Source organism: Fringilla coelebs, assembly GCF_963513975.1.
Source record: "Fringilla coelebs genome assembly, chromosome: 2".
In the NCBI taxonomy this organism is placed as follows: domain Eukaryota; kingdom Metazoa; phylum Chordata; class Aves; order Passeriformes; family Fringillidae; genus Fringilla; species Fringilla coelebs.
The window spans coordinates 52505389-52530222 of record NC_140029.1 but is presented as its reverse complement, the minus strand read 5'-3'; the positions used below and the strand labels follow the sequence as shown (position 1 = coordinate 52530222).

The following is a 24834-nucleotide window of genomic DNA, read 5'->3' as shown; positions in this document are numbered from 1 at the left end:
TTTTTTATTAATATTTCTTGAGATTAATAGTTATATTGCTACTGCTCATTCTTAGTAATACATTTAATAAAATTAGAAAAATCCGACAGCATTTCTGTGGATAAGCACCTGCATCCAGCTATGCAACAGGAATTATAAATAATGAAATATAAGCTCCAACATTTGGATTTGTGTAAAGCCTGCAAAAAGGAATTCCTGAGTTAATTTCCTTAACTACGGACACAGCTTAGGGCTCAAAAGGCCAGATAGGGTAGTCAATGAACAAATATTCTCCTAACTGCTCATATGTCATGAACATTCTTTAAGACATTCTGTTGAAGCTGAGAGGGTCCCACCAAAGCTGCTAGGTGGGAGTACCACAACTGTCATCCTCAGCAGTTATTTGTATGTAGCTGATAGACGGTGGCACACATACCATCAGCTGTCTTGTACCACAAGCACATGACAATATTATGATTTCCCATGCAGCACTTCATGGGAGTGATAAACAAATGAGTATTTTTGAAGTATATTCTGTGTGTCAGAATCGTAAAGTACATTCTCTTGCTCTAAAAAAATCACATGAAATAAAAGAATAGTGATAAAAACTTAAGTATTTTATTCTCTTCAATAAAATCTTAGCAACGCTATTTCAGAAGTGTCTTAGTAGAGATATTTGAAGAGACTTAGGCAGATCAATGCCTGACTGACATGTTGACACTGAGCTGCCTAAGTACAACTGTGTGCAATTCCAGCTTAATGCTTAAGGATAACAAGCGTAGCTACAAATTTTATTCTGAGGGGGTATCTGCAATACTTGCTGATTGATAGATTGATCAACAATCCTTAAGGCAAACAAAACAGTACAAGGGAAGGGAGAGTTCATTCACTTCAATCTATGCATAGAAAATTTTAAGACATTAATGGACAGCCCTAATTCAAGGATTTCCAATAGGTGGCAGTTTAGATTTACTTTAGATTTATTAACTCAGTAACATTTAAGGGTTCACAGGCCTGCTGTTCAGTTTAGAAATACTTTTTTTTTTTTGCCAGTTCTTTGTTAAACAAGAAATAATCATTTCAACATTTCAGTACATCTCCAAAGAGTGCCTTTTTAGAGTGTTGTTCCTTGGAATGCTTTACTTATGCTCGTGCATGAGGACATAAATTTGCTTTTATATTTTTATTCCTGTTTACATTAGGCACACTGACTCAGTTTATCCTGCAATATACTAAGAAAAAGCATCTTAATGGATGACAACTTTGCTGTATTGAACCCATAGGCATGCAGAACACTCTCAATTAAATGTGGCTGACACACCAAATTTGTTCAGTTTAATTAGTAGAAAAATACAGGATTGTTTCTGAGTTTCTAAAAACATTTTTCAAAATGGTATTTGAAATTGCAACAATCAGTGACAGTAACAGTCTCATTAAAGGGCAGGAGATTTATGGTCTTAAATTAGAATGTAAAAATCTATGCCTATTTGGATTTTTGTCTGTAATAAAAACAAAGCTGTTTCTAAACGTCACTTCATCAGCCTGATATTGATTTCTACTTGCATCTTCCTTTAATGTTCATGTCATAGTCCCATATGAAGGTAGAACATAGGAAAGATGGCAAGAGAAGACGACAAGAAATTTAATTCCACAGCAAATCTAATTTTATGGAATAATTTTGGACTCATGGAAGAATGCAACTATGCTTCCTTCAAGCAGGATTCCACATTTCATGGCCTAATACTGACTACTGACCTGAGAGCAATTGCTTGGAGCAAAAAGACTAGGAGGTGTCTGCTGGGAACAATTTCTCAGTCTCCTCTAACCTCCATGGAGACTGATTCCATACATTTTACAGCACTACCATATGTTCCCTTATTTTTCTCTTGCCTCCCTTTGAAGGAGTCACAAAGCTGAAGGTGATAATGAGGAGAGGCTCCACTTTTCACACTGAGTTAGCTCCTGTAATGGACCAAAAATGTGCTAGGTTACCTGGAAATACTTTTCTTTTTTCTAATGCCATTATGGCAAGTTCTTGTATTCCTCACTTTTATGCCTCAACCAGATGTCTAAAGCCAGGCTTAGGCAAGGCAAAGGGCCATTTTGGGCTCTTGGGAACGTAGTAGGGAGACACACAGGAGGGAAACATCTTTGGCTCTCACTTCCCTATTTAGCAGTATAAAGAAAACCGACAATGCTTTTGGTCCTTGAACATACACACATATTTTACCTTACTTATTGACAACACTGATATCTCTAAACAGCTGTACATACTTTATAGAATAAGGACTCCAACTCATATCTTTACGACACCTTTCTGGTGACTCCTTATTCTGGTTTTGTTTACAGAGCATCCTGAACATTAGTAGCATTTAAAAAGCTAAACTCTCAATTATTTGCTCCCTTTTAACTCTACTGTTGTGTAAAGCTTCTATGAAGGAAGAGGACTGGTTCTTCAATTCTGTTTGGTCCAGTAGTCAAGAGTTGCAAATAAAATTTTCAAGAATGAAAACATTATCGTGTTTTGTAAGAATCTTGCGTTGAAGGAATCATAGATCTTTCTGTGCCAATTCTTTCCTATGTATCGAAGAGCAACTGTAATGAAGATACTGTTCATGAAAGATCTCATTAAGGAATGCAAATACATTCTTATTTAAATTTCTCCAGTTAATACAAAATCAATAATATAATTAAGAACAATTTTAAAACTTGAACCATCATAGAGGTAACATAACCTTTCTCAGATTGAAGTCAAGATGGTACTTTCAATAGCATTGCAGGGCTGGCATAAGTTTATAAAATAGTTATCTTCCTGAGAGTCAAAACAATTGGCATGTTATTTCCAAATATTTTGATTATTTAATTTAAATCACAATTATTAAAAAGGTCATAAATTCTTAATGATAAAAATATTCTAAAGTATTTTCATATATTTGGTAAAACATATTGATATCAAGTACTGCACAACAACAAAAAACCCCACATTTTCCAATATTATATATATATCTTATTCATAAAATAAAATTTTAGCACATTAAATTTATTTTGAAATAACAACACATGCCCTGTTTTAAAATAAGTAAGACTTTCTAGAGATTCGTTCTTCATTCAAAGTCTATGAGACTCATGGGAATATCTGCACTGAATGTCATAGTCTTTTTATCAGTTAAAGAAATAATTTTCAGTACTATTGTACTACATAGTTTTAAAAACTATTTTTTACTAAAATTGATTTGGTTTTTTTTTCTATTTATGCATCATGGGATATGCTTGAACTTTCTGGTATTCTCTACAGGACAGGATGGGGTTATTTAATCTCCTCTTGCCCAGCCTTTCAGCCCTCTGCTAGTGTCCAGAAGGGAATGGTTCCTGTAACAACATCCAAGCCTATTTCCCATACAGAGTTTCCACTAAACAAAAAGGTATATTTTGATCATATAGACACATATCTAGGTGTGTGTGTATATATGCATACATAACTGTATATAACTAACCCAAAAAATTATTTATGGTATTGAGATTTGCCTGTGGTTCATGCTAGCTGTCTGTTGTAAGTTACTTTGAATTTTTCCTAGTAGGTGCATTTAAAAGTGAGCAGGAAATGAGGTGTGATTACTTAATTCCCTAACTATTCCTTTAATCTAGCTTACTAAATCTATGAAGACCTTTATAATCTTTTAGTCAGCACAAAAAAATTTTAAAAAACTCTTTAAAGAATAAAGACAATCTTTCACAAATGATTCAGAGATATGCTCAAACTTTCCTAAAAAAGGAAATAAAATAAAAGGTGACTGAATTTTATTGAGGAATTATTTTTGACTTCTATTTGCCTAAAATTTTCACAGGTAAATTTTGGGCACAGAATTCATTAGCAGCATAATTCATCATCCTATTTCAAGTTCTTGTAATTCTGCAATTTTATTTATCAGTTACAGTATTGTAGAAACATAGACATGGAAAGTTTAATAAACAAACTACTTGACCTGATTTCTTCAAAATGGAGGAAGACTTTCTCATGCTATTTTTCTGTATTATCAGAATATTTCCAGAATACTCAAGAGGTAATATGGCTATATAGTAGTATTTATAAGAATTCCAGCATTAAAGCGGATTACTTTCTGCTAAGTAACTTAGAAGTTAAATTAAAAAAAAGCAACCAACCAAAAGTCCCAGAACCCAGAGAGTATAGACACCCAGCCTAGTCAGGAACAGGCATGCAAATGTTCTGATGTACGTCCTGGCCTTGGACTGTCTCCCCTGAACTTCGACCTTTATCTTAGGCAATAGTATACTTCAGTAGACCTTTCATGCAGAGAATAACCAAATGCTGAGGACATTTAAACAGCATTCAAATGACTCCTGGTTTCCTTCCTTCTGCTCTTCCTTCCCAAAGATGCTTTGTTATATATGAGAAATGCAATGAGGAAGCTAATCCTTTTTCCAAATAAATGGTGAAACTTAAGTAGCTCAAATGAGCTTCACTGAGCATCAAATGATCTATGTGAGAGATGTCACATTATCTCCTTGTACTAACAAAGCCAGAAGGCTCTTTGCTGAGCTTTAAACAGCCATTACTAAACATCTGATAACAGAAATTACATATAATTCATTTCATAATTATGCATTGCTACAAAAAAATTAATCTTTGGATTAACTTTTTACTAAAAATTAAGTATTTATCTTATCTCTAACTTTGCCTTGCATACTGAAAAATTATAGAAAATGATAGAAAAAAAGAGGAAATAAATTATTCCTTCCCATTCTATTTTCTGTTATAATGAACTCATATTTTTTGATGCGTTTTTCAAAAAGCTTGACAGAATGACAGCTCTAAAATTGAACAATCTTTTAGTTTCATATTCTTAGATGCCTGTTGTTTTTTTTTTTTTTTTTGAGAGTCTCTTGAAATGAAGATTATAGCTCTAGCAAAGAACAAGAAATGCATAGTAGAAATATTGCAGTATCACACACTGAAAGAGTGAATCATACCTGGAAGGAAGCTGCATAAAAATATGCAATTTTCAAGGTTTTAAATATGTGGAAAGTCCTATGCTTAATTCAGTTTTGTTTTGGTTTTTTCATGTATCTTTTCTAATTTGCTATTTACAATAGAGTTCAGGCACAGGTTCAGGGTTCTCTGACCAGATGTCTTCTTTTTGCTGGAAACAAAATTTGACAAGTAGTCACAAAATGCAATTGCTAAAGAAAAGGATTTATGAAATAGAAAGCAACAAATTGTCTGGATAATTCGCTATTCATCCACAAATCTCCTGTGAAATATACAGCAATCTTCTGTGGTTTAAGCCATTTCTTAAATCAGAATAATGGTATCAGAATAATGGGCAGAACCTATTAGTGCGACATCACCTGCAAGAAAACGTCTAGTCATTGTCTTATCTCTATTGCAAGGAAATTAGAATAAAAATAAAATAAAAATCATGATTCATATATAGATGAATACATAAGTTATAGTTTCAAGCTGGGTTACAAGGAAGAAACCTTGAGCTTACATGTTTTAGTATGTAGAGGGATCAGCAATTGTATATATATGATATAACAATATATTCTTTTTTTTCAATAAAACATTGGTTAAGTCATACCCTCAGCACCTTTGAAAGAACCTATCCTGTTTTAAAAGAAGAACATCTTTAATGAATTAATTATTAGCTAAAAGATTGGAATTGAGAAGAATTTAAATGAATGGTCATTTTTCATGCTGAAGAGATCTCCCCAGAAACATCCCTGAACAATCTGCTGGGTTTGTTGTTAATTATTTACCCAAGAAAAATGAGTATATCAAATATTTTATTTAAATTATTAAAGGCAATCACATCTAACCTGATCATGGAGGCATAAGAAAGATCTCATGCTTCTAAATGACTAATACATTTGAACCATAACACAAGTAGATTAATTTCAGTGTTGATAACTGCATAATCAAGGAGACTGGGAAACAATCACCACATATGGGAAACAATAGGCTCTAAATTGGCTAAAAATTGGCTATTACCACTTAGACAATAACTCTGGATTCATTGTCGATAATTTTATTTTCTTAATAAACACAGAATATCATTTGATCCACTTTCCTTATGTTAATATGTGCTTAGCAGCCACTTACTAAGTCAGATGTTGCAATCTTTGATCTGGCAGTGATTTTTTGTCTTTAACTTCTGAAAAAAGGTGATATGACAGTAATTTAATTTTAATCCTCTTTTAGCATTCTCTTAAAAAAGACCATTCTTTTCTTAATATTTTGAAATACAGGCACAGTTTCATTTTGAGACATTTTCACTATCTTTATTCTGTGGGAATGGAAAATTCATCAGTTTGTCTATGTGTCTGTATGTAATCCAGAATGAATAATGTACCACCACAGTCATAATATTTAAAATAAATATTTCTTATAACCATATCTTGAATCAGATACCATACATTTAAGATGATAGGGCACAGGCACCTTGGTGAGCATCTTATACTTGTCAGTTATTGGTAATGTCTCTAAAGTCCTTCATTTTCCAGATGTAGAATGAAGAGTCAATTTTATATCATTTTATTGAAGCAAACCTTCTCAAAGTCCCCATGGAAATTTGCATGCAATGAAGTTAGAAACAAAACCTGTTAAAAGAAAAACTAGTACACAGAATCTGCACAAGGTTCCAGAAATCTGGGAAACTTTTACCTCCACAGAAAATGCACAGTAGAGACTTTATGAATACTCTTTAAGGAGAAGTCAATTCATTGCTGTCTGATTTACTTCTGGTTAAAAATTGGTAGGTTAGTTCCTGCAGAGGCTATATTCCAATTCCTCAGTACAGTACAGTACATACTGCAGCCATTACATGGACTTAATAGGAAAGACTGACTTGAGTCATTTGTCATGACCAGCAATTTTATTATGTTTGCAGTTTCCAAAGTAGTATTTTCACAGGGATGTGACAGCAATACAGCTCAATGATGAGGAATGAGAAGAAAACAGGAGAAAACAGGGTGAGAGAAAAGAAGAAGAAAAGAAAATTTGAGAAGCTGTTTCCTTTATTCTGAATAAAACTCTTCACATTAATGCTTGCTACAACTTTTGTAGTCAGTGATAAGGTGACCCATATTTGACAGTGCTGTAAACTACAGAGCAACTGGGGCATGGAAAGGAAGCAAAGAAATGACAGCTCAAAACAAAATGTCCCTCATTTCAGTCCTTGAAGCTATTTCTGAGTTGAGGATAGGAAACAAAAAAACACTGCATACCCATCAATCATACTAGTTAGCCAATAATTTCTTAATATAGTGCCATCACATATAGCTTTAAGCAACCTACTTGTGGCTGGAAGAACTTGGCTACCTCATGGACTACCTCATCCAGGTGGGATCAGATACTCTTGATCTCAGACATGATTCTTTAGGTGGACTTTCTTAAATTCTGTTGTTGTCATTCATTACTTCTGCTTCTAATTTTAGATGAACCAATGAAGCCAAGTAAAATGGTATAGTCAGTCAGAACTGAAAATTCAAATGTTACTGTTTAACTCCCACAATACAATGGGGCTTGCAGACTTCAATCTGAAATGCATATCAATAATTTTCCCCTTATTTGTTTTCCTTTAATATACTTTCTGAAGGATAAAGCTTTTGCCAATGTTTATTTCAAAATGTACTTTTCCCTGAGTGATGATATTTTTAATTGACATCAGAAACACACATACTAAAACCACATAGGCTTGCAAACATTTCATATGCTTCCCTGCTTGGTATTACTAAAGTAACCTTTTCCAAAGATTATAACTAACCTTTTGGTGGAATTTTTTCTCAAAAAAAAAAGAAGGTTGACATTGAAGCTAGTTCTTACAACATGAAATATTCACAATTACTTCAGTGCTTTCTTCTTTGTGCTAAAGAACCCCTTTCAAAATATTCTTATTCAGCATCTTCTGCTATCTATTAAAATTTTATATCAGAGTTAAAGTTTTATAAGGCTTAAGGTTATGAAATATTAAGACAAGAGTTGAGCTTGTGATAATTTCTGTTTAAAAGACAGCAAGTGTATCTACCAGAAAGTAAAAAAAAATACAGATTTTTTTGCATTGCTGCTTTATGGATATGCTTTTCTGATACTCCTTTCTCAAAAGATATTTATTTTTGGTCAATGAATTACAGAAAAAAAAAAGGAAAATGACCATTGAGATCCAATAAAATGAAATTGTTACAAACTTTGTTTCAAAACTTTCAATTAGTTGTCTTGGCTAATCTCAAAATGTGATCAGGAACTGCTAGTCACCAGACATCAAAAATATTTTATTCTATACCAGTAGCACTGTCAATAGTTAAAGGGCTCAGTAAAGTTGAGCCTCAATCCAAATAAATTCTGTTTGAATTCAGAAATGTTCATCCACTATCTCTCAACAATATCTCTCTATGAAATTCCTATATACAGCTCTTAAGCACATTTGAAAATAATTCAAATAGATAGTTCAGTGAAGTTAAAAAGTTGTGGGTTTTCTTACTTCTCTATAGGTGAAAAATATGTGCCTTGGACTGAAAATAACACTTTCAATTGCAAGAGTAACTTAACTTCTGAAATTTTAATTTTGTATTTTTTTTTCTAATTTGCAAAATTTTCATTATAAAGTAGTTTATATAATTTTCTTTAGCAGCACTGTGCAATTCTTGTTTTGTATCTCTTTAAAACCTTCTGAATTACTAAGTTACTACCTTTTTATACTAATGTCTTCTTTTATAGGGTGTTAGATGTGATTTGAAGTAACTCCATCTATATACGAAAGAGAGCAGCTAAAAATTATTCTTTATTTTTACCTTAAATAGAATGTTTATTCTCTTTTAATTCATTCTTTTTATCATTTGAGGTTAAGACGATCAGGCTTGGGCTGCCTTAGCAGAAATTTAAGCACATTAGAAGAGTAAAATTCAGATTCTGCCTTGCCCCAGTTTATTCTTCATTATTCTATTCATGGACAATCTTTGTGGAAACATAGAATGGGTAGTACAGAAATCTAAGCACTTCTTAAGCACAATCCAATCCATGCTACCATAGATATCTGATGTATGTCAGCTGAACCATGGCTTAAAGTATGTCTTTTTCTTCACTTACTAAAGAATATAGAAAGATACACCAAAATGTGCAATCTAAATGTATATAGCTAAAATGCATTGAAATACTCTACCTCAATAATGATCTCACTGAAGAACTGTGATCCTGCTTCCCTCTCATCACTTAGAGGACTCATCCCATGCAGTATATTCACATCTTCTTTTTTAAGACAAGCTATATTCAAATACCAAGTACATTATGTTGACCAGATGACTGTGGAACTAGGTGTCTTTCTGTTAGATGAGCAAAATTAAACTGAAGCAACTAATGTATCACCTGAAAACCAAGGCTGAAAAAGGTTCACCAAATCTTAGAGTTTTAGCAAAGAAAATTTGAAAATGTTGTTAATTTTTTTTTTTTTAATCTAGTAATCCAACACACAAAAGTAAGGGTAAGAAAAGTTATGGTAGTCAGAGGAGTTTTACTAAAAATCTAGTTCCTCTGGTTTGTATGCCATTTCTCCTACATTTTCTAATTATAAACCCTAAGTAATGTTGCTTTAATCTCAGAAATTAGTTTCTAACGCAATGTGGAGAATTAAAATTAAATTCCATTTGAAAAGGTCATAAAGCAGGGACAATACATAGCATGTGACAAAAGGTTTAGCAGAAGAACAATGCTGCTTTTTTTTTGTCCCTATTATGCTTTTAGCAAATAAATTATTTCCTATCTATAAGATCGCTATGGCTCATTTCCTTTTGACACTACATCTAACTGAGTAGCTATCAGCAGTAATGGAATATAAGACTGAAATATTATGCTGAGAGTAAATTATAAACTTTAACATAACACTAATTTAGCATATTAGACTTTTTAGCATATTTTCTTCAAAAGGCATGGCATACTGTGAAGTTCAGCCATCTAAAACTTATTACTGTTATTGAAACCTTTATCTGTTCTCAATCATATAGCAAGTCTATATAAACATAAGAGACTCTAAACCCCAAAAGATTACTTAAGCCAGAGAACTGTTCACAGGGAAGAACTTACATGCTTAGAAAAAGTATGCAATTTAAAAACATTCATGTGGTGGCCAGACTCCCCAAAATAGGATCTTTGATCTGAGAATTAAAAATAAAACATATTTTTCTTGTTCTTCCATTAAATTTGAAATCATCTCTGGAACAAATTGATGAGATTTTGAGATAAATAATTTTCCCTAATTCTAACAATGCAATCAGAACCTTGATGATTTCCTGAACCAGAATGCAAAAATTACAATACAAAAACTCCTTATCAACTCAATCCAACATATAATTTGAATAATTTACTGCCAGTTCTTGTCATACTCTTTAGGCTTTTTAGCTATCTAACTATGATCTGTGGAAAAAACCTTTTCTTTTAACAAGACTACAATTTTTTTTTCATATGCCATATAGGAATTTTCTGTAATTCTGAAAATCCTAATTATTAATTTTAATCAATAAATGGTAGTAGTGGAACAACACCTTCCCACTAATTCTTATAAACCAGTATTTTATCACAAAAATATTTTCATGGAAAATTCATGTTAATCCCTGCTTTGTGTACAGAAAAGAAGCATCTTTTTTGACTGACCCTTCCATTCACAGTGAATTGTATTAGAATAGAATGATCAAATTGTACACACAAGTATTATTCGTTCCTACTTTCAACACATTTTGGTTTCCATTAATTTTCAAACAAGCCTAAAGAAATTTGCTACATGGACTATTTTAGCGTAACCATTTAGTGCAATCAGACATTCTTATATGAATTAGCATGAGATAAGGGAAATTAGGGATTAGAAAACAAAGGTTATGGCAAAAATGTGCATAACTACAAGATTTTCTGAAATACCACACAGCGAAGACAAGGCATGCAACATATTTACATGAATAGTCATTAGGAATACCTGGTTTTGATAGATAATTTAAATTATATCAACTTTAGATTGAGTTTTGATAGTTTTAAAATTGTCTACTGTACATGACATAAAGTTTGTGTTTGTTTGGTGCAATTTTTAGACATTTTTAGACAAAGCTCTGCTCCTGAAAAGAGAAAAACCTTTAAAAAAGTGGAAAGAGAGTAATTACATCTGCTGCTTTCTCTGATATGATACTATATTTTGTTTTCTAAGAGAATGATTGCCTTTTATGGTAATTGTAAGGAATCTTAGATAATTTTAATTTCACCTGCACACAAAAGGGAACTGTATTTCTCTGTGTTCCATCACACTCTACTCCAATGAAGTGTTTGGTTTTTTTTCAAAAGATAAAAAAGCCAATATTACTATCAGTGTATTCTCCAGGAAATTTTGGACTAAATAATGAAAAATATAAATTTTAAAAATCAATACAAATCAGTGAGGAAAATGAGATCCATCTACTTGTTATTTCAATATGCTCAAACATAGAGAGAGAAAAGTTTCATTACAGTTTTGTGGCCCTGACAACAAAGTTTGCAACAGATAGTCAAAACATGACATTTACAAAGAGAGGCAGCGCAATGCTTCCAGAAATTAGCATTTTTCTGATTTGTCTTACTATATCTAAATATCAAATATCTATATTCTGTATATCGCAGAAGCATACAACTGTACGTATGTTGAAATATGTAGACTTCTCACCATTTAACATAATTTTTTAAAAAAGACATTGACACTTTTCTGAGCAACTTAGGTCATAATCATACTTTCTTGAAAACTTTTAGCAGACAATGCATACACTAGAGAGAGAATCTATCATCTGCTTGTAGCAGAATGCACAAACCATCTGTTGGATTGGGTTGGTTTTTTTTGACTTCTGTTTTCATATGCTAACATAAAAAGTCAGTCTAAGTAAAGATCCTAAAGTATATTGAGCTTTTCCTACAGTACAATAATCATGGGTGGCTCTGTTTAGACTAATCAAAAAGCCAAGCCACTGAAGAGAGATGCTTTCTGACTTCACCTTGCAAAATAACATATGCCTAGACACATCTCTGTTGTAAAAGGACACTTAGATTGCGGGGGGTGGGGGGAAATAAAAAAAGGGTACTTTCCAGATTTCATTTAAGATTAATTAATCTCACAATTTTTTTAGGTTTTTGTATCTTTTTTATTTTCACTGATCTTTTCAAAATGTTTTTGTGTCATGCACAAAGGAATTACTTTCAACAGCAGACCAAAGATTTAAGAAACATATGAATCATTTCTTAATCGCCAAAATTCGGAAAGAAACCTTTCAATGAATTTCTCCTTCTGAAGTAAGACTCTTATATTAGAATTCATATGATAACTCACATTCCTTCCTTTCCTAATTACTCACTGCCTCTTTTTTGCTACATTTCCAGTCACCACTACAAAGAAAATGGGACACTTCAGACAGAAATCTCCCTTTTTAGACAACCATGTTTCATTCTATGCATTACACTCTTAATGATGTGAACTCTTTTACTATGAGAGGATTAAGAGTCTTACACATAAAAAGGTATCATTTCAACTCTCAGTTTTAGTAATGTTTGAAGCATGTAATGAAAGCAGTGTCACCTGAAGAAAAATCAACCTTTCAACTTTCATGGTGGGGACAGAGATGGCACTAGCCATTACTTAGGGAACCATACAAAATGGTTTTAAGTTTTTATTTTGTATCTAATTCACTTTCTGGAAGCAATAAACTTCATTATACTTTCCACAATATTTTTAAGATAATGTAATGAAAAATGTAACATAGAGTGGGATAATTAGGGGGGATAACAACAAAGCTTGTGCACAAAAAGGAACACAATAAATTTCACATAATTAAAAAGTTACAGCTTGATGAACTAAATACACAAGTTTTCATTATGTACTTACTTAAGCTTCTTTTTATGAGTACTGTGGATAAATTTATTTTACTGTAACATTTAATTGATGGAAATTTAAGATCTTGCCTTTAAGGGCTCAGACTCAAAACAGCTAGTTTCAGTTTATAAATTTCCCCATGCAATTAATTTATCTTTGCTTCAGTGTTCTCTCTTAGAAAACAAACAAACAAACAAAAGTCTCAGAAAACAAACAAAACAAATCCCTCACAAATAATAGTACTGGCATTCACTTTCAATAAGTGGAATTTCTTTAAATACTAGGCTTTTTAAGATATCAGTCTGTGCATTATGTTAAATGTCTAAATGAGGGGGACTGATTTTGGTTATGAATAGTCAAGAGATTTGGCACACCACGGTACTCCAGCAGAAGAGCAAATCAGATTAACTCATAAAACTTAAGGAGAAGATGTACTTAAATTCTAAAAGGTATATTCAATGACTATTGTAAAAAGTGAATGATAAAAAACTTTGAGTCCTCATACAAAAGGTTAGATTTTTTTTTAATCTCTGTCAGTATCTGCAGGCAACCTTTTCACAGAAAGATATTTACTGACAGTTTGTGAGAAATTATTGAATGTTCTTTCTTCAAGGCAAAAAGATTGTCATGTCTAAACATGTCATGATTGACAGAGGTTTGTCCAGTTTACTACAATCTTATAATCCAAGATATTAAAGAGTCCACACCACTACCAGTAAACCTATTTGGTTTTTTAAAAAAAACCACAAACATTTATTTCCTGTGATAATCTTTTTGTGGTACAACATGTTTTCTAAAATGATAACTTTTTTTACCTGGAATTTCTTCAAACAATCATGTATTTCTTGATTGTTCTGGACAATACAGTAGAGCTGAGGCTCTACCCAAACAGATCAGAGAATAGAAATTCCTTTTTTCACAGGCTATGTGTCTGTTCATCTACTCCTATGATTAAATTTGACCGGCAGTATGGAATACTTGATTCATATTTTACTTGCTTTGTGCTAAGTGCAACACTTCTGCAGAATGCTATCTAGACATTTGACCCTACTTCACACCTCTGCTGATTATTGTTGTGACAGGATAGCAAGTTGCACTATTCCATATTCATTTTTTCAGAGGTCTTTGACCTTTTTCAAGATTATTGTGTGTATTTTATTCTGTCCTATAACATATGGGTGAATCATTTAAGAATATTTTCATTTTTATTTTTAAAAAGCATATGCTTTAATTCATTATTTAGTCCATATTGACTAAAATGAAAGTACTGGGTGCAAAAGAAACATGTGAATTCCTACTGATACAACTACTGTTCCTAATTTTGCATGTCAAGGCTTTCCTCTTCAATCCTTTTTATAGCAGTTTTCATAAATTCCGTTTACATCTCCAATGAACAGTGTACAGAAGCATTCACTTTCATCTAAATTTCTATCCTCTCAAACACCATTACTTTTCAAACAAAAGTCATTAATCTTCTAAATTAAAATACCAGAGTCAGGATATGCAAAAAACTTAACTCAGGAGGATTAATTATCATCAAATATGTTGGTGAAGGCATTGTTGATTAAAAAACAATTATTAATTGAAGCTTTTGCTATTAAAAAAAACAACTTCTGAGATGTGACAGTACCTTGAAGTCCTTATGTTTATCAATAGAAGACTAAAAATTGTTTAAAAAACTGTTCCCACTAACTGAAAATATGGAGTTGTTTATTTTATATTATTTATTTTCTCTCTTCCGTTCTTTCTCCTCTTTCCTTCCCTATTTTTGATGTCTCATTTACTTTGGATTTACTCTTACTATTGCTACTTTGAAGGGGTATTTTTGTTCTGAACTTCAGGTAATTGATATAAAAAGTGGTTATCTTTGTGGATAAATTAATAGTAAAAATTATGATGAAACAACTGACAGAAGAGAATTCAACATATAAATAGAGCATAAATAAGAGCCACCAGACATTACACACAGAAGGTTTGCATTTAGCATGATGATTAGCATTACAAAACTCTACAACAGAAATAATTGTATAAATTTAATCTTTTGGACATTCATAAACTATTATCATTTGACTGCATTAATAAAAATATAGCAATGCATGTGGAAATCAGTAGTGAATGGAGGTACACTAATATTACATATTCAAATTTCTAAGTAGAGAAATAACAAGGAATATGAGAAAAAAAATCAGTGAACTAGGTTGGCCTGAAGGCTTGGAAAAGTGATGCACTTGACTGGTCTTCACCATGAAAAGAAGTTATATCTCTGTAGGCAATCAGAAGTCCATCCAAGAACTAAAAGCTGAGTATCTGAAGTGCCATATATTCCTGCAAATACATATGCAGTGCTTTTTATAATGTTTCTCCATACTTGCTGAAGGTAAAACAACTTCTACACTCTGAAAGAACCTATTCCCAGCAAGAATATAAAATAATCTCAGAAATGATAGTTTCAAACAAAAGCACAGAGCACAACAGAATTTGGCATGAGGTATACATCCTGTACTTTTTTCTCCTTACATAGTTCAACACTATTTTTATGTATGGATCACGTAAACCATTGAAGAATCTCTAGAAAGAATTAGGAGGCCAAATAGGATTCAGTCCTAGGACCATATTTGGCAAAGATGCTGCATGTGATTATATCCATTCAGATTGAAGGATATTTTGTTGTGATTTTTTAAATTTAATTTGGTTTTGTTTTCCTTCATGAGTTTTGCACAAAGAAAACCTACATAGCAGCAAAAAGACACCAAGGTCAAAACAGTGCTATTTTCTCCATATGGTAATAGTAGGAGGAAGGATGAAAACAGATGACAGGAAAATACAAATGTTACAAAAGGTTGAATATTTTAATGTTGATGACACATAGTCAAAAAGAAAATTTGACTGATACAGTTAAAAAAAGAATGAACTGCAGATGATGGGTTCCATGAAATAAACTTAGCTACTTATTAAAGAATAAGAAAACCATTGCCATATTAAATTCCTAAAATCAATCCCGTGTGATAAAGATTGTTGGTTTAGGTTCAATAAATAATTTTTAAGTTTTGAAAAAGACATTTCCATCTCTCAAATACATTTTGAGATAATGGCAAGCACTAAAACATAAAAGCTCTTATTTTCAATTTTACATAATCTTACATTTTTTATTTCTAACATTCCATTTTAATATAATATGTTGAAGTCCAAATTTGGAATACACACCACATTGAACAAGGTCTTGATTCTCTCTGTGTTTTTCTGTTGGCTCATTTCTGAGAATTAAACACCCATCATTTATTTTCCATTTTATCTCATTAATTAAAGCCAATATTCTTCATGAGTCAAGAAGAAAAGATGAAATTCCACATAAAGTAGTGAAACTGGAAATCAAGAGATAAGATGTGCCTGAATAAGCAAAAGAATGGATTGTGGATCCTAATTGATAGGATTGCCAATTGACAGCCAAAATGTGGCTGGGAGAGATGGAGTAAAGGACAGAAGAGTGAAGAAATAGGAGATATGATTACAAATGTGGTTTGGAAAACCAGGCTATTCATGACAATCACCTCTGATGCCTTGAATAAATAACATTAGGATTACAGAACTGTAACACTGGCCTAAACTAACAGTAATCCTCAGCATTGCCGGTACAAATATTCAAGACTTCAGCTGGAAATAGAAGAACAATGTGACATAAACTTGAAGCATGTGTTGAAACTTCCAGCTAGATTTTAACATGAATTTTGGAGAAACTTACTTTCTTTTATTTTGCAGATTTTTTTTTTTCATTTAAAAGACTATTTTTAAAGTATAAATAATGATAATGTTTCAACCCAATGTCACAGTTAAAAGTAACATTTTCAAAAATTTAGAAATAAAATATTTAAATTACTAATAGAAAAACATCTAAACAAAATTATAACCTTAACTTACGCTCTTAATAAAAAGTAATAATATTTTAGTATTTTGGATCTCTGTTAATCTCAAATTATTGGTAAGTAGTGACTTTTTGAAATAAAAATCAGAAATTCTAGATACTGATGAAATTAAATTTTTGGTAAAGCTGAAGTTTGGGGATTTGGGGGATTTTTTTTTTTTTTGTAGCATTATTAGGGATGATTACACAGTTACTTGTCTTTCTAAGGAAGTTTCAGCAGTTCTAAACTTTTTACAGGATAAATTTCCTTTTTGAAACTTTTAATAACATCTAGTTCTTTCCCTAGTGTAAATAGTTTACTTTAGATCATCAATTCTGCATTCTAAAAAACTGTTCTAACAACACCAGGAAATTTCTATGCTAGAAAATTCTGCCAAAACATCATAGCATAACATTTAAGGAGCAATTTTCACCTAAAAATGCAAGCTTGAGATATAAAAAGAAAGAGCAAATTCTTAAACTGCTTCCAACAGGGTATTAAAAAAATGTGTCACAAGGATAAGAAGCAGCTGCTGGAAAGCAATGATCATGTGTTAAGAGTATGTTTATCTGTATGTATCAGCAGCATTCTTATGAATTTAACAGATTCTAACAATATGCTCTGGTTTTTTTTCCATGTGCAATATTTAAATGAGCTTCACTGTTCACAAAAATATTATCTAAGAATCAACTCTAATTTATTAAGAACTATATAAATTATATACATATATGCACTTTTAATATAAGTAAATCTTATCATGTTTATACTAAGAGAGAAATGCAGATGGTACATATTTATTTTAGCATATATAGACTTATATAGGTCCCTACTGTTATTATTCCAGAAATGGTTTTATCAAGGGAAAAAAAATTATGTTCAAGCCAACAATATTTCTGCAGACTTATCTGTAACAATTCACCATCAATTGGATTTTCAAGATGCCTGTTCCCTGTTTTTCCTTTTACTTTGACTATGAAAAGGTTGAAAAGCATTTCCCTTTTGTAATGTTCTTTGATGTTACCCTTAAGAGGTCCACAGTTTTAGCGGTATTTCACTGATTCAGTCAATCCCTGAGCAACTGATATTTTCATTGCCAAATCTTTCCTTAATGCTGTATTTTTTAAAATATTCCTTCAAAACAGTGCAACTTAGTCCAGAGGAAAAAAGAGTGGTTGGTTTTGTCGACATTGAAAGTACATGGGTAACAACAACCTGGTCAAGTCCTTTGCTTCATAGTGTGTTTAATGGACTCATGTTTTCTAGCAGCATCCATACTTTTATTGAGATATGCTTTTTATTAACCCTGTGAAAATACAATAGGTTCAATTAATTCTATCCATTTATTCTATCTTTTTAGAACAGTTTGAATTTGCAATGCAGACTTCAAATGGTGTTCATCTTACCAAATTTAATTGAACATTAAACATTTAAATCAAACATTTGAACCTGAACTAGCCACTTTTGACTACTGTTACACTCAATGAAGAGAAATAGGGACATCTGAAAGATAATTCACCTTATTCAAAAATGTGCGTCTAAGATAAAGATGAGATGAGATGAGATGAGATGAGATGTGATAAATCTCCGTCATGGACTGAATGAGTTACTCAAACTAAAGTGTCTTGCTGACCCATTAAACACAGCAAATGCTACCATCAGTTTGACAGCCAGTGATCAAACAAATCAGAGAACAAAGTAAAATGGGGAGCTGAGGTAAAAACATAGGAATGGGAATTCTATTAAGATTTTCTTAAAAAATAGCTAAGGAGATAAGGGAAGGCTTGAATGATACTGAAATTCAAAGACTGCAAAATAGTTAGGGAGAAACAAAAGAATGAGAGGCCCAAGAAGCTGTTAATGAACTAGGGGAAATCTGACTTTATTTCTGGAAGCATCTAGGACAAGATACAGGCAGGACTGAACAGAAAGTAACCTGGGAATCAATGAGGCGATGGCAAGAGAAGTTGGTAAAACCAAGTAATGATTTCTAAGTAAGGAACCTAGGATTTGAAGAAGGCAGTTGGGAATCCTTGGAGACCATGGAAAGCAGGGGGGGAAAAAAAGCAAGAATAAGGTCCAGGACAATACACATTCAATTAAAAAAAAAAAAAAAGCAAAGTGGATGTAACAAAAGACAGTAAGTTCTGGAGCACCAAGAAGTAAGATATATGAATATGCTTTTCACTAGAATTCCAAATGCAGCGGAAGACTCTAAAGACTTGCAATATCTTCCGCTGTTGAAGTCCTAACACAATCACCATTACAATTACCAAAGTAAAAACTAAGAACTTTCTTTTGACGTCAGTTATTCTATCAGTTCAAGTGGCAGTGAGATACACAGTGAATCCTCAAGTTTCAGTTCTGCATTCAAGTGATGGACAAAAGAAGTGACAGTACATGAAGTGACTTATGTGTTCTTCTTCTTCTTCTTCTTTTTTTCTTTTAAAAACCAAACCAAAACAAACAGCCAAGCTTTAGATATGCTGTTCGAAAAGTACCAAAGCCAGTTTTTAAAGTTAGGAAATTCTAGACCTAGATTCTCTTTGTAACTTATCTAATTCCATACACGTATACATATACAGTCTTCAGCTATCAGATCTTGCACTATTTATATCACCTGATTCTTCTGCATCCCATGCACAGAGCATAGATCCTCTGAGAATGAATAAGAGCTTTGGAGGAGAAAGGTCTGTGACCTGTGTTGTGTAGGAAACCCTGATTCTTTTGTTGTGAAAGTTAAAAGTATAAATATAAAAGCCTACAAGTTATATAACCTTTTTTAGAAGTTTTGTAATAAAGTCGAAAAACTAGCTCATGATAAAAACAAATGGATTATCCTCTTCTGATTCCATAACCTAGAAATGCAGAATTCTGTGATCTATATTCCACCCCAAGAATTAAATTGCCTTCTTAACAAAGCAGTCTATATGTAATAATAGAAACACATAAGCAGCTATTGATTTGAGTTCTTTAGGATCTAATTTTAGGATCTGGTTATCACAGGAGAAGGAAGATACGGTTCAAATATGGAGAGCACCTAAGAAAGGCCACATGATCAGTTGTGAAAATACAAAGTTATGAGAGCTCACAGGGTAGACTAAGATACTAAAGGTATCTTGATACACTCAAGGTAGACTAAGAAACTAAAGGTATCTTGATTCTCCTCTTCTTATAAGTTCAGGTACGAAGATGAAAGCTGTAAACAGGAAGCTCCATTTACTTAGAAACCAGGGATCAGAATTCTCTCTTAAGACTACAGCAGTGCATGAAGTAGTCAAGTAGCAAATTTTTATGACAGTTTTATCTACATTTTCTAAAATGGACAAAATATTTTCTCATTAAATTATAAAGCTGCATTGAGAATATTGCTCATCCTGATAGGTTTCAAATTTGTTACTTTATACAGCAGCATGCCAACCACAAGGTTGTACGTTGCTAGGAGAAAAGGAAAAAGACTTGGAAGTGGAGACTAATAGGCAAAAGCATCAAAATGCAGGATTTGTGGGCTCAGAACAGAAAAATACAAAAGAAATGCTTATACAAAAGCTTTGATCATATAGTTTAACCATGCACATTTTTATGTTCTGATTCTCTGCTGATCATAGTGATTTAATTTAAATAAATAGTTTTGACCACAGAGACTTGCAAACTAAATTTCTCAGTTAATGTTTGAATTAGAAAATCATTCTCTCACTTATTAACCTTTTGGATTCCCATTAATACTGAATTTTTTACTTCCCATTGACAAAACTCAACAGAAACACAGTAAAATGCATTCCTCATTACTTTTCTAGTGACTCAACATTTGAGCAGGAAACTCTGTTGCGTGAGGAAGACACAGTATTCAGTCCTTTTGCTTCTTTCTTTATGGTACACTATTGGAGAGTATCTAATGGTGGGAGGATTTGCCATCTTATTTCAGAAACTGTATTTTCAAATTCTTGCATGTTTTATAAAAGACCTCTGCATTGTCAGTGCTTGCTTTACGTGGGTTAGGCATATCTGGCATATTCTTCTTGGAACCGTCTCTTAAACCAAATGTTAATTGAATCCTGTGTTCTCCACTCCTCTCACACACAACCAGAAGAGTCTGGGACTGGTTTGCAGATGGGCTCATCATTTATGGGTGCAACTGAGAACAGAGAAAATAGTGGGAGAAAAGTGCTAAATGTGCTGAAATCAATCAATTCAATGGTTTGGATTTTTTCTTTTATCTCCCTTTCTGGCTTGCTCCTCCACTGTAAAATAGGGCTGCTGTAAAAATAAATCTGTTACTAGTTTGTGAGGCACGCACTGAGTGTAGTGGTGAACAGTGCCAAGGGCTCATGAGGAATTACATCTTCATATGATTTGAGCAGTGTGAGGCAAGCAAAACATGCTACTACCCACTCCGGAAGGAAGGGTTAAAATACTAACTCTTTGCCTATTAAGAGAATCCCATTCATGTTGGGAGTTGATTAACAAGTCACCTGAAAAGAGCCATCATGAACATGTAAAATCTCCATTATAAACTTCGAGGCTCTGACAGATATATCACAAATCTTTGCACTGGTATTTTCCAAGCATTTTGAGGCTGATTTGTAAATCTTAATTAAAAATTCGTATTATAGATTTTTTTTTTCTAACAGTTTTGTCTTAGGAAATGAAGATTAAAAAAAGAATCTTTAAATACCCACTGCATCTATTGACAATTTTGTCATTCCAGCTCTAAACCAATTTGATATGCATGTTTCCAAGCAATTTCAAGCAATTAGACCATGCTCTATCACAAATTGTTCACTGTAAAACATTTTTTTTTCTTTTTACAGATACAATATGGAAAGTAGAATAATTAGCTAAGTACTTTATAACATGCCCTGTCTAATCCTTCGGTGTTCTTAATGCCAGTAGGACTATCCGCATTTATACCTTACTTATGCATAGATATACTGTACAATTGACGTGAAAGGATGTTCTTCAGAAACATGTAAAAAACCAAATTAATAAAGTAGAATGTATGTATTACTACACAACCATATTCTCTCATTAAATAAATCCCACAATATCTAACAGAATAGTAAAACCAAGAATTCAAGATCCTCCAGCTTTGTGTTTAGCTTAGATGTCAAAACAGTAACTAAAACTCCACTGAAAAACAAATCCAGCTGAGCTGAAAAAGGATTCCAGTACAAAATTCATGTACCAAGCTGAGGAGACCAACTGAGAAAAAAATTAATTTAAAGAAACTAACAAACAAAGAAAAACCCCAATCTAGAATCCAACCAACACTCTTTTGGAGATACAGTGATACTAAGTAGGCACATAAAAATAAAAAAAAAAAGCAATTTTCACTTCTACATATATGTCAATAGCAGAAAAAATATTTCTAAAAAGACTTATGTCTACAGTATGAGTGAGACATAACTTACAAGGGTCTCAGAAGATTGTTGGATCATAGAACTTTCAAGTACAGAACTGTCATTTCTGCAGCACTTGACCACCTCTTGACACAACATACAAAGTTCGCAGAGGTAAATGAAAGGTTCTTTGATAAGAAACAGAAAGTCAAGTCTTAGACTCTATCTTAAACATTTTCATACCTCAAAAGGTGGCATTTTCATCAATAATGAAATCACATCTCCTGAAGCAGTTATTTTAAATCAGGACAAATTTGAGCATATTTCTTCAACAGGATTATGAGCTACTGATGACTAGATGTGTTGTTTCAGTAACAATGAATGAAGAACATGAAATAAATGGATTATGAAAATCGAGAGCAGTAAGAGCAGTAATCAGATACATAATGTCACAGAGTACATACATTCTATCAAGTCAACCTCTTACATACAAATCAAGTGGTGCCACTCAGTAAGTTTCTGTTAGCATGCAGATCTCTACAGAATCTCAGATCACTGACACACCTACATGAAAAGTCCATAGAATGAAACTATATTTGTAATGGTTTTTAACCTCTCCCATTCCCTCTTCAAAAACCTTGAAGTTATAATTTTAGGGTTGGTGTATTATTTGTCTTTGTAGTGCATCTGATAACAATTTGAATTGAATCATAGAATAAGCACCTTCTTGTTGCTCAGAACAACTTCCAGTGTTCATAAAAACTTCAGCATTGCTTTTGCTTTAAAAACATACCCTAACTCACTTAGCAGCTATTCCACGTGTTTAAATTATGTAGCTCCAATGAAATCAACTATGCTAACTGACAAAACAATAAAAGATTCAAGGAGAGAATATATGCTTTAGGGCTCTCTGAAAAGGTGTAACATACTCAAAGTTACACACCCATATGTTTATTTATGGCTGTACTAATCCAAACATATGCACAGTGCTGTCCCTTCATGTCATAAAATATTTAATACTATATGTTTAACTTTCAATATGAAAAAAAAACAACAACAAAACAAATAATTTGTTTTATTTCTTTTAATGTTAAGAATCAGAACAGCGCATTTCTCTCCATAGAGGAAAAAAAAAAAAAACCAAAACAAAAGACAAGGGAAATGAAAATGAAGTAATCTTAACTGTGGGGAGGCAGGAGCAAGTAGAGTTAACGTAATGAGTCATTTTACCCTTAGGACTATCTGTATCAGAGTTTTTCTGAAAGCTCTCTGTTAGCTACATTTCCTTCTTCAAATGATTTTAATTTCTGTTTCAGCTGGGCATGAAGAGGGCAGGGAATGGGAAGGAAAAGCAATTCAACATTAACGCATTTCCATGAAACACAAGAATCTGGAGGTCTCTTTCTTGTTCTTACATCCTCTCATGTGTCACTCAGTTGATGACTCATAAAATTCTTATACGTCTTATTTTTCTCTGAGGTAGGCTTAACACCGAGTTTCAGGAAAGTGGACGCTTTTACTTTCGAGCTTTCACCTGTCATCCCAGTACCAGAACAACACCACCTCCCGCCAGCGTTTTAATAAACTTCGGAGAAAGTTGGGTAGCGACGTTTCCCAGCGCGGAGCGCCGGCTTTGAGAGGCGCCTGTTCTCGGGCCAGCTCCACGGGCAGGGACAGGTCAGGGACAAAGACAGGGACAGGTCAGGGGCAGCCGCAGGCCAGGAGCAGGTGCAAGGCCAGGGACAGGCCAAGGGCAGCATCCCTGGTCCACGGCACCTTGACCATGAGGCTGGCCGGTCTCACCCGGGACTCTCGGCAGCCCTCCAGCCGCCCTTCCTCCCGCCTCCAAACCCTGCTAGTTCAAACTGCAGGAATCGTCCCGCTCCCAGACCCTCACCCTCCCGCAACAACGCCAGCACACCGGCCCGGCTGGGCCCCCGCCCCGCCGCTGCCCCCGGGGCCGCAAAGCCCCGCTGACCCCCGCGGACCCGGCCGCGCCCGCCGCGCAGGTGGCGCCGGAGCGGCCGCGCTGCCCTACCTGTGCCCGCCTCCGTCACCTGTTGCCCGGCTGCCTCCATCGGCGCAGCCCCCCGGCGCCTCCTCCCGCTCCGGCTGCGCCAGGGGCTTCTCGGGCTCGCGGGCCACCTCCATCCCGCCGGGCACCGCCTCCTCCTCCTCCTCCTCCAGGGACTCCACGTAGAAGACGGTGCGGGGCGGCGGCGGTCCCGGGCCGTGCCCCGCGGCCGGCCGGCCGCCGGCGGGCAGCAGCGTCCCGTTGGGCGGGCTGGCGGTGGTGGCCGCCGAGGAGGAGGCGGAGGAGGATTTCTTCCAGAAGACGCCGTTGCCTCTCTCCTGGCTCTTCAGCAGGCGGCTCTGGCTCGGTCCCCAGTGCTCGAAGCTGCTGTCGGGCGGCAGGCAGCCTCCCCCCGCCGGGCCGCCCGCCGGCGAGGGGTGGCTGAACAGTTTCCAGCGGAGGCGCAGGATGTGCTTCACGTCGAAGTCTTTCCTGCCGGAGCCGGACATGGTGCCGCGGCGGGCGGGGGACGGGCGCGGGCTGAGGCGGGACTCACGGCGGCCAGGCAGGGCCAGGCGGCGGCGGTGGCGGCGGCAGCGCGGGGCGGCCCCGCTCCGGCAGCGGCGGCGGCAGCGGCGGCTCCTCCGGGCAGCGCTGGGCTTGTAGGGCGAGAGGTGGCAGCCGCCGGGCGGAGGGTGATGCGCGCACACACCGGTGCGGAG

The 24834-nt window shown here is 34.6% G+C and overlaps 1 protein-coding gene across 2 annotated transcripts in view; it reads right to left on the bottom strand.

Moving 5' to 3' along the window:
- KLHL1 (kelch like family member 1) overlaps window positions 1–24621 on the bottom strand; it is a gene marked incomplete at both ends in the record, with an annotated part of 182526 nt that extends 157905 nt beyond the window's left edge. For both annotated transcript variants that reach the window (XM_084223982.1, XM_084223983.1), the window contains one exon: window positions 24137–24621. In XM_084223982.1, coding sequence (XP_084080108.1) covers window positions 24137–24621 — 485 coding nt within the window. The remainder of the gene's footprint in view (window positions 1–24136) is intronic.
- Window positions 24622–24834: the final 213 nt, after the last annotated feature.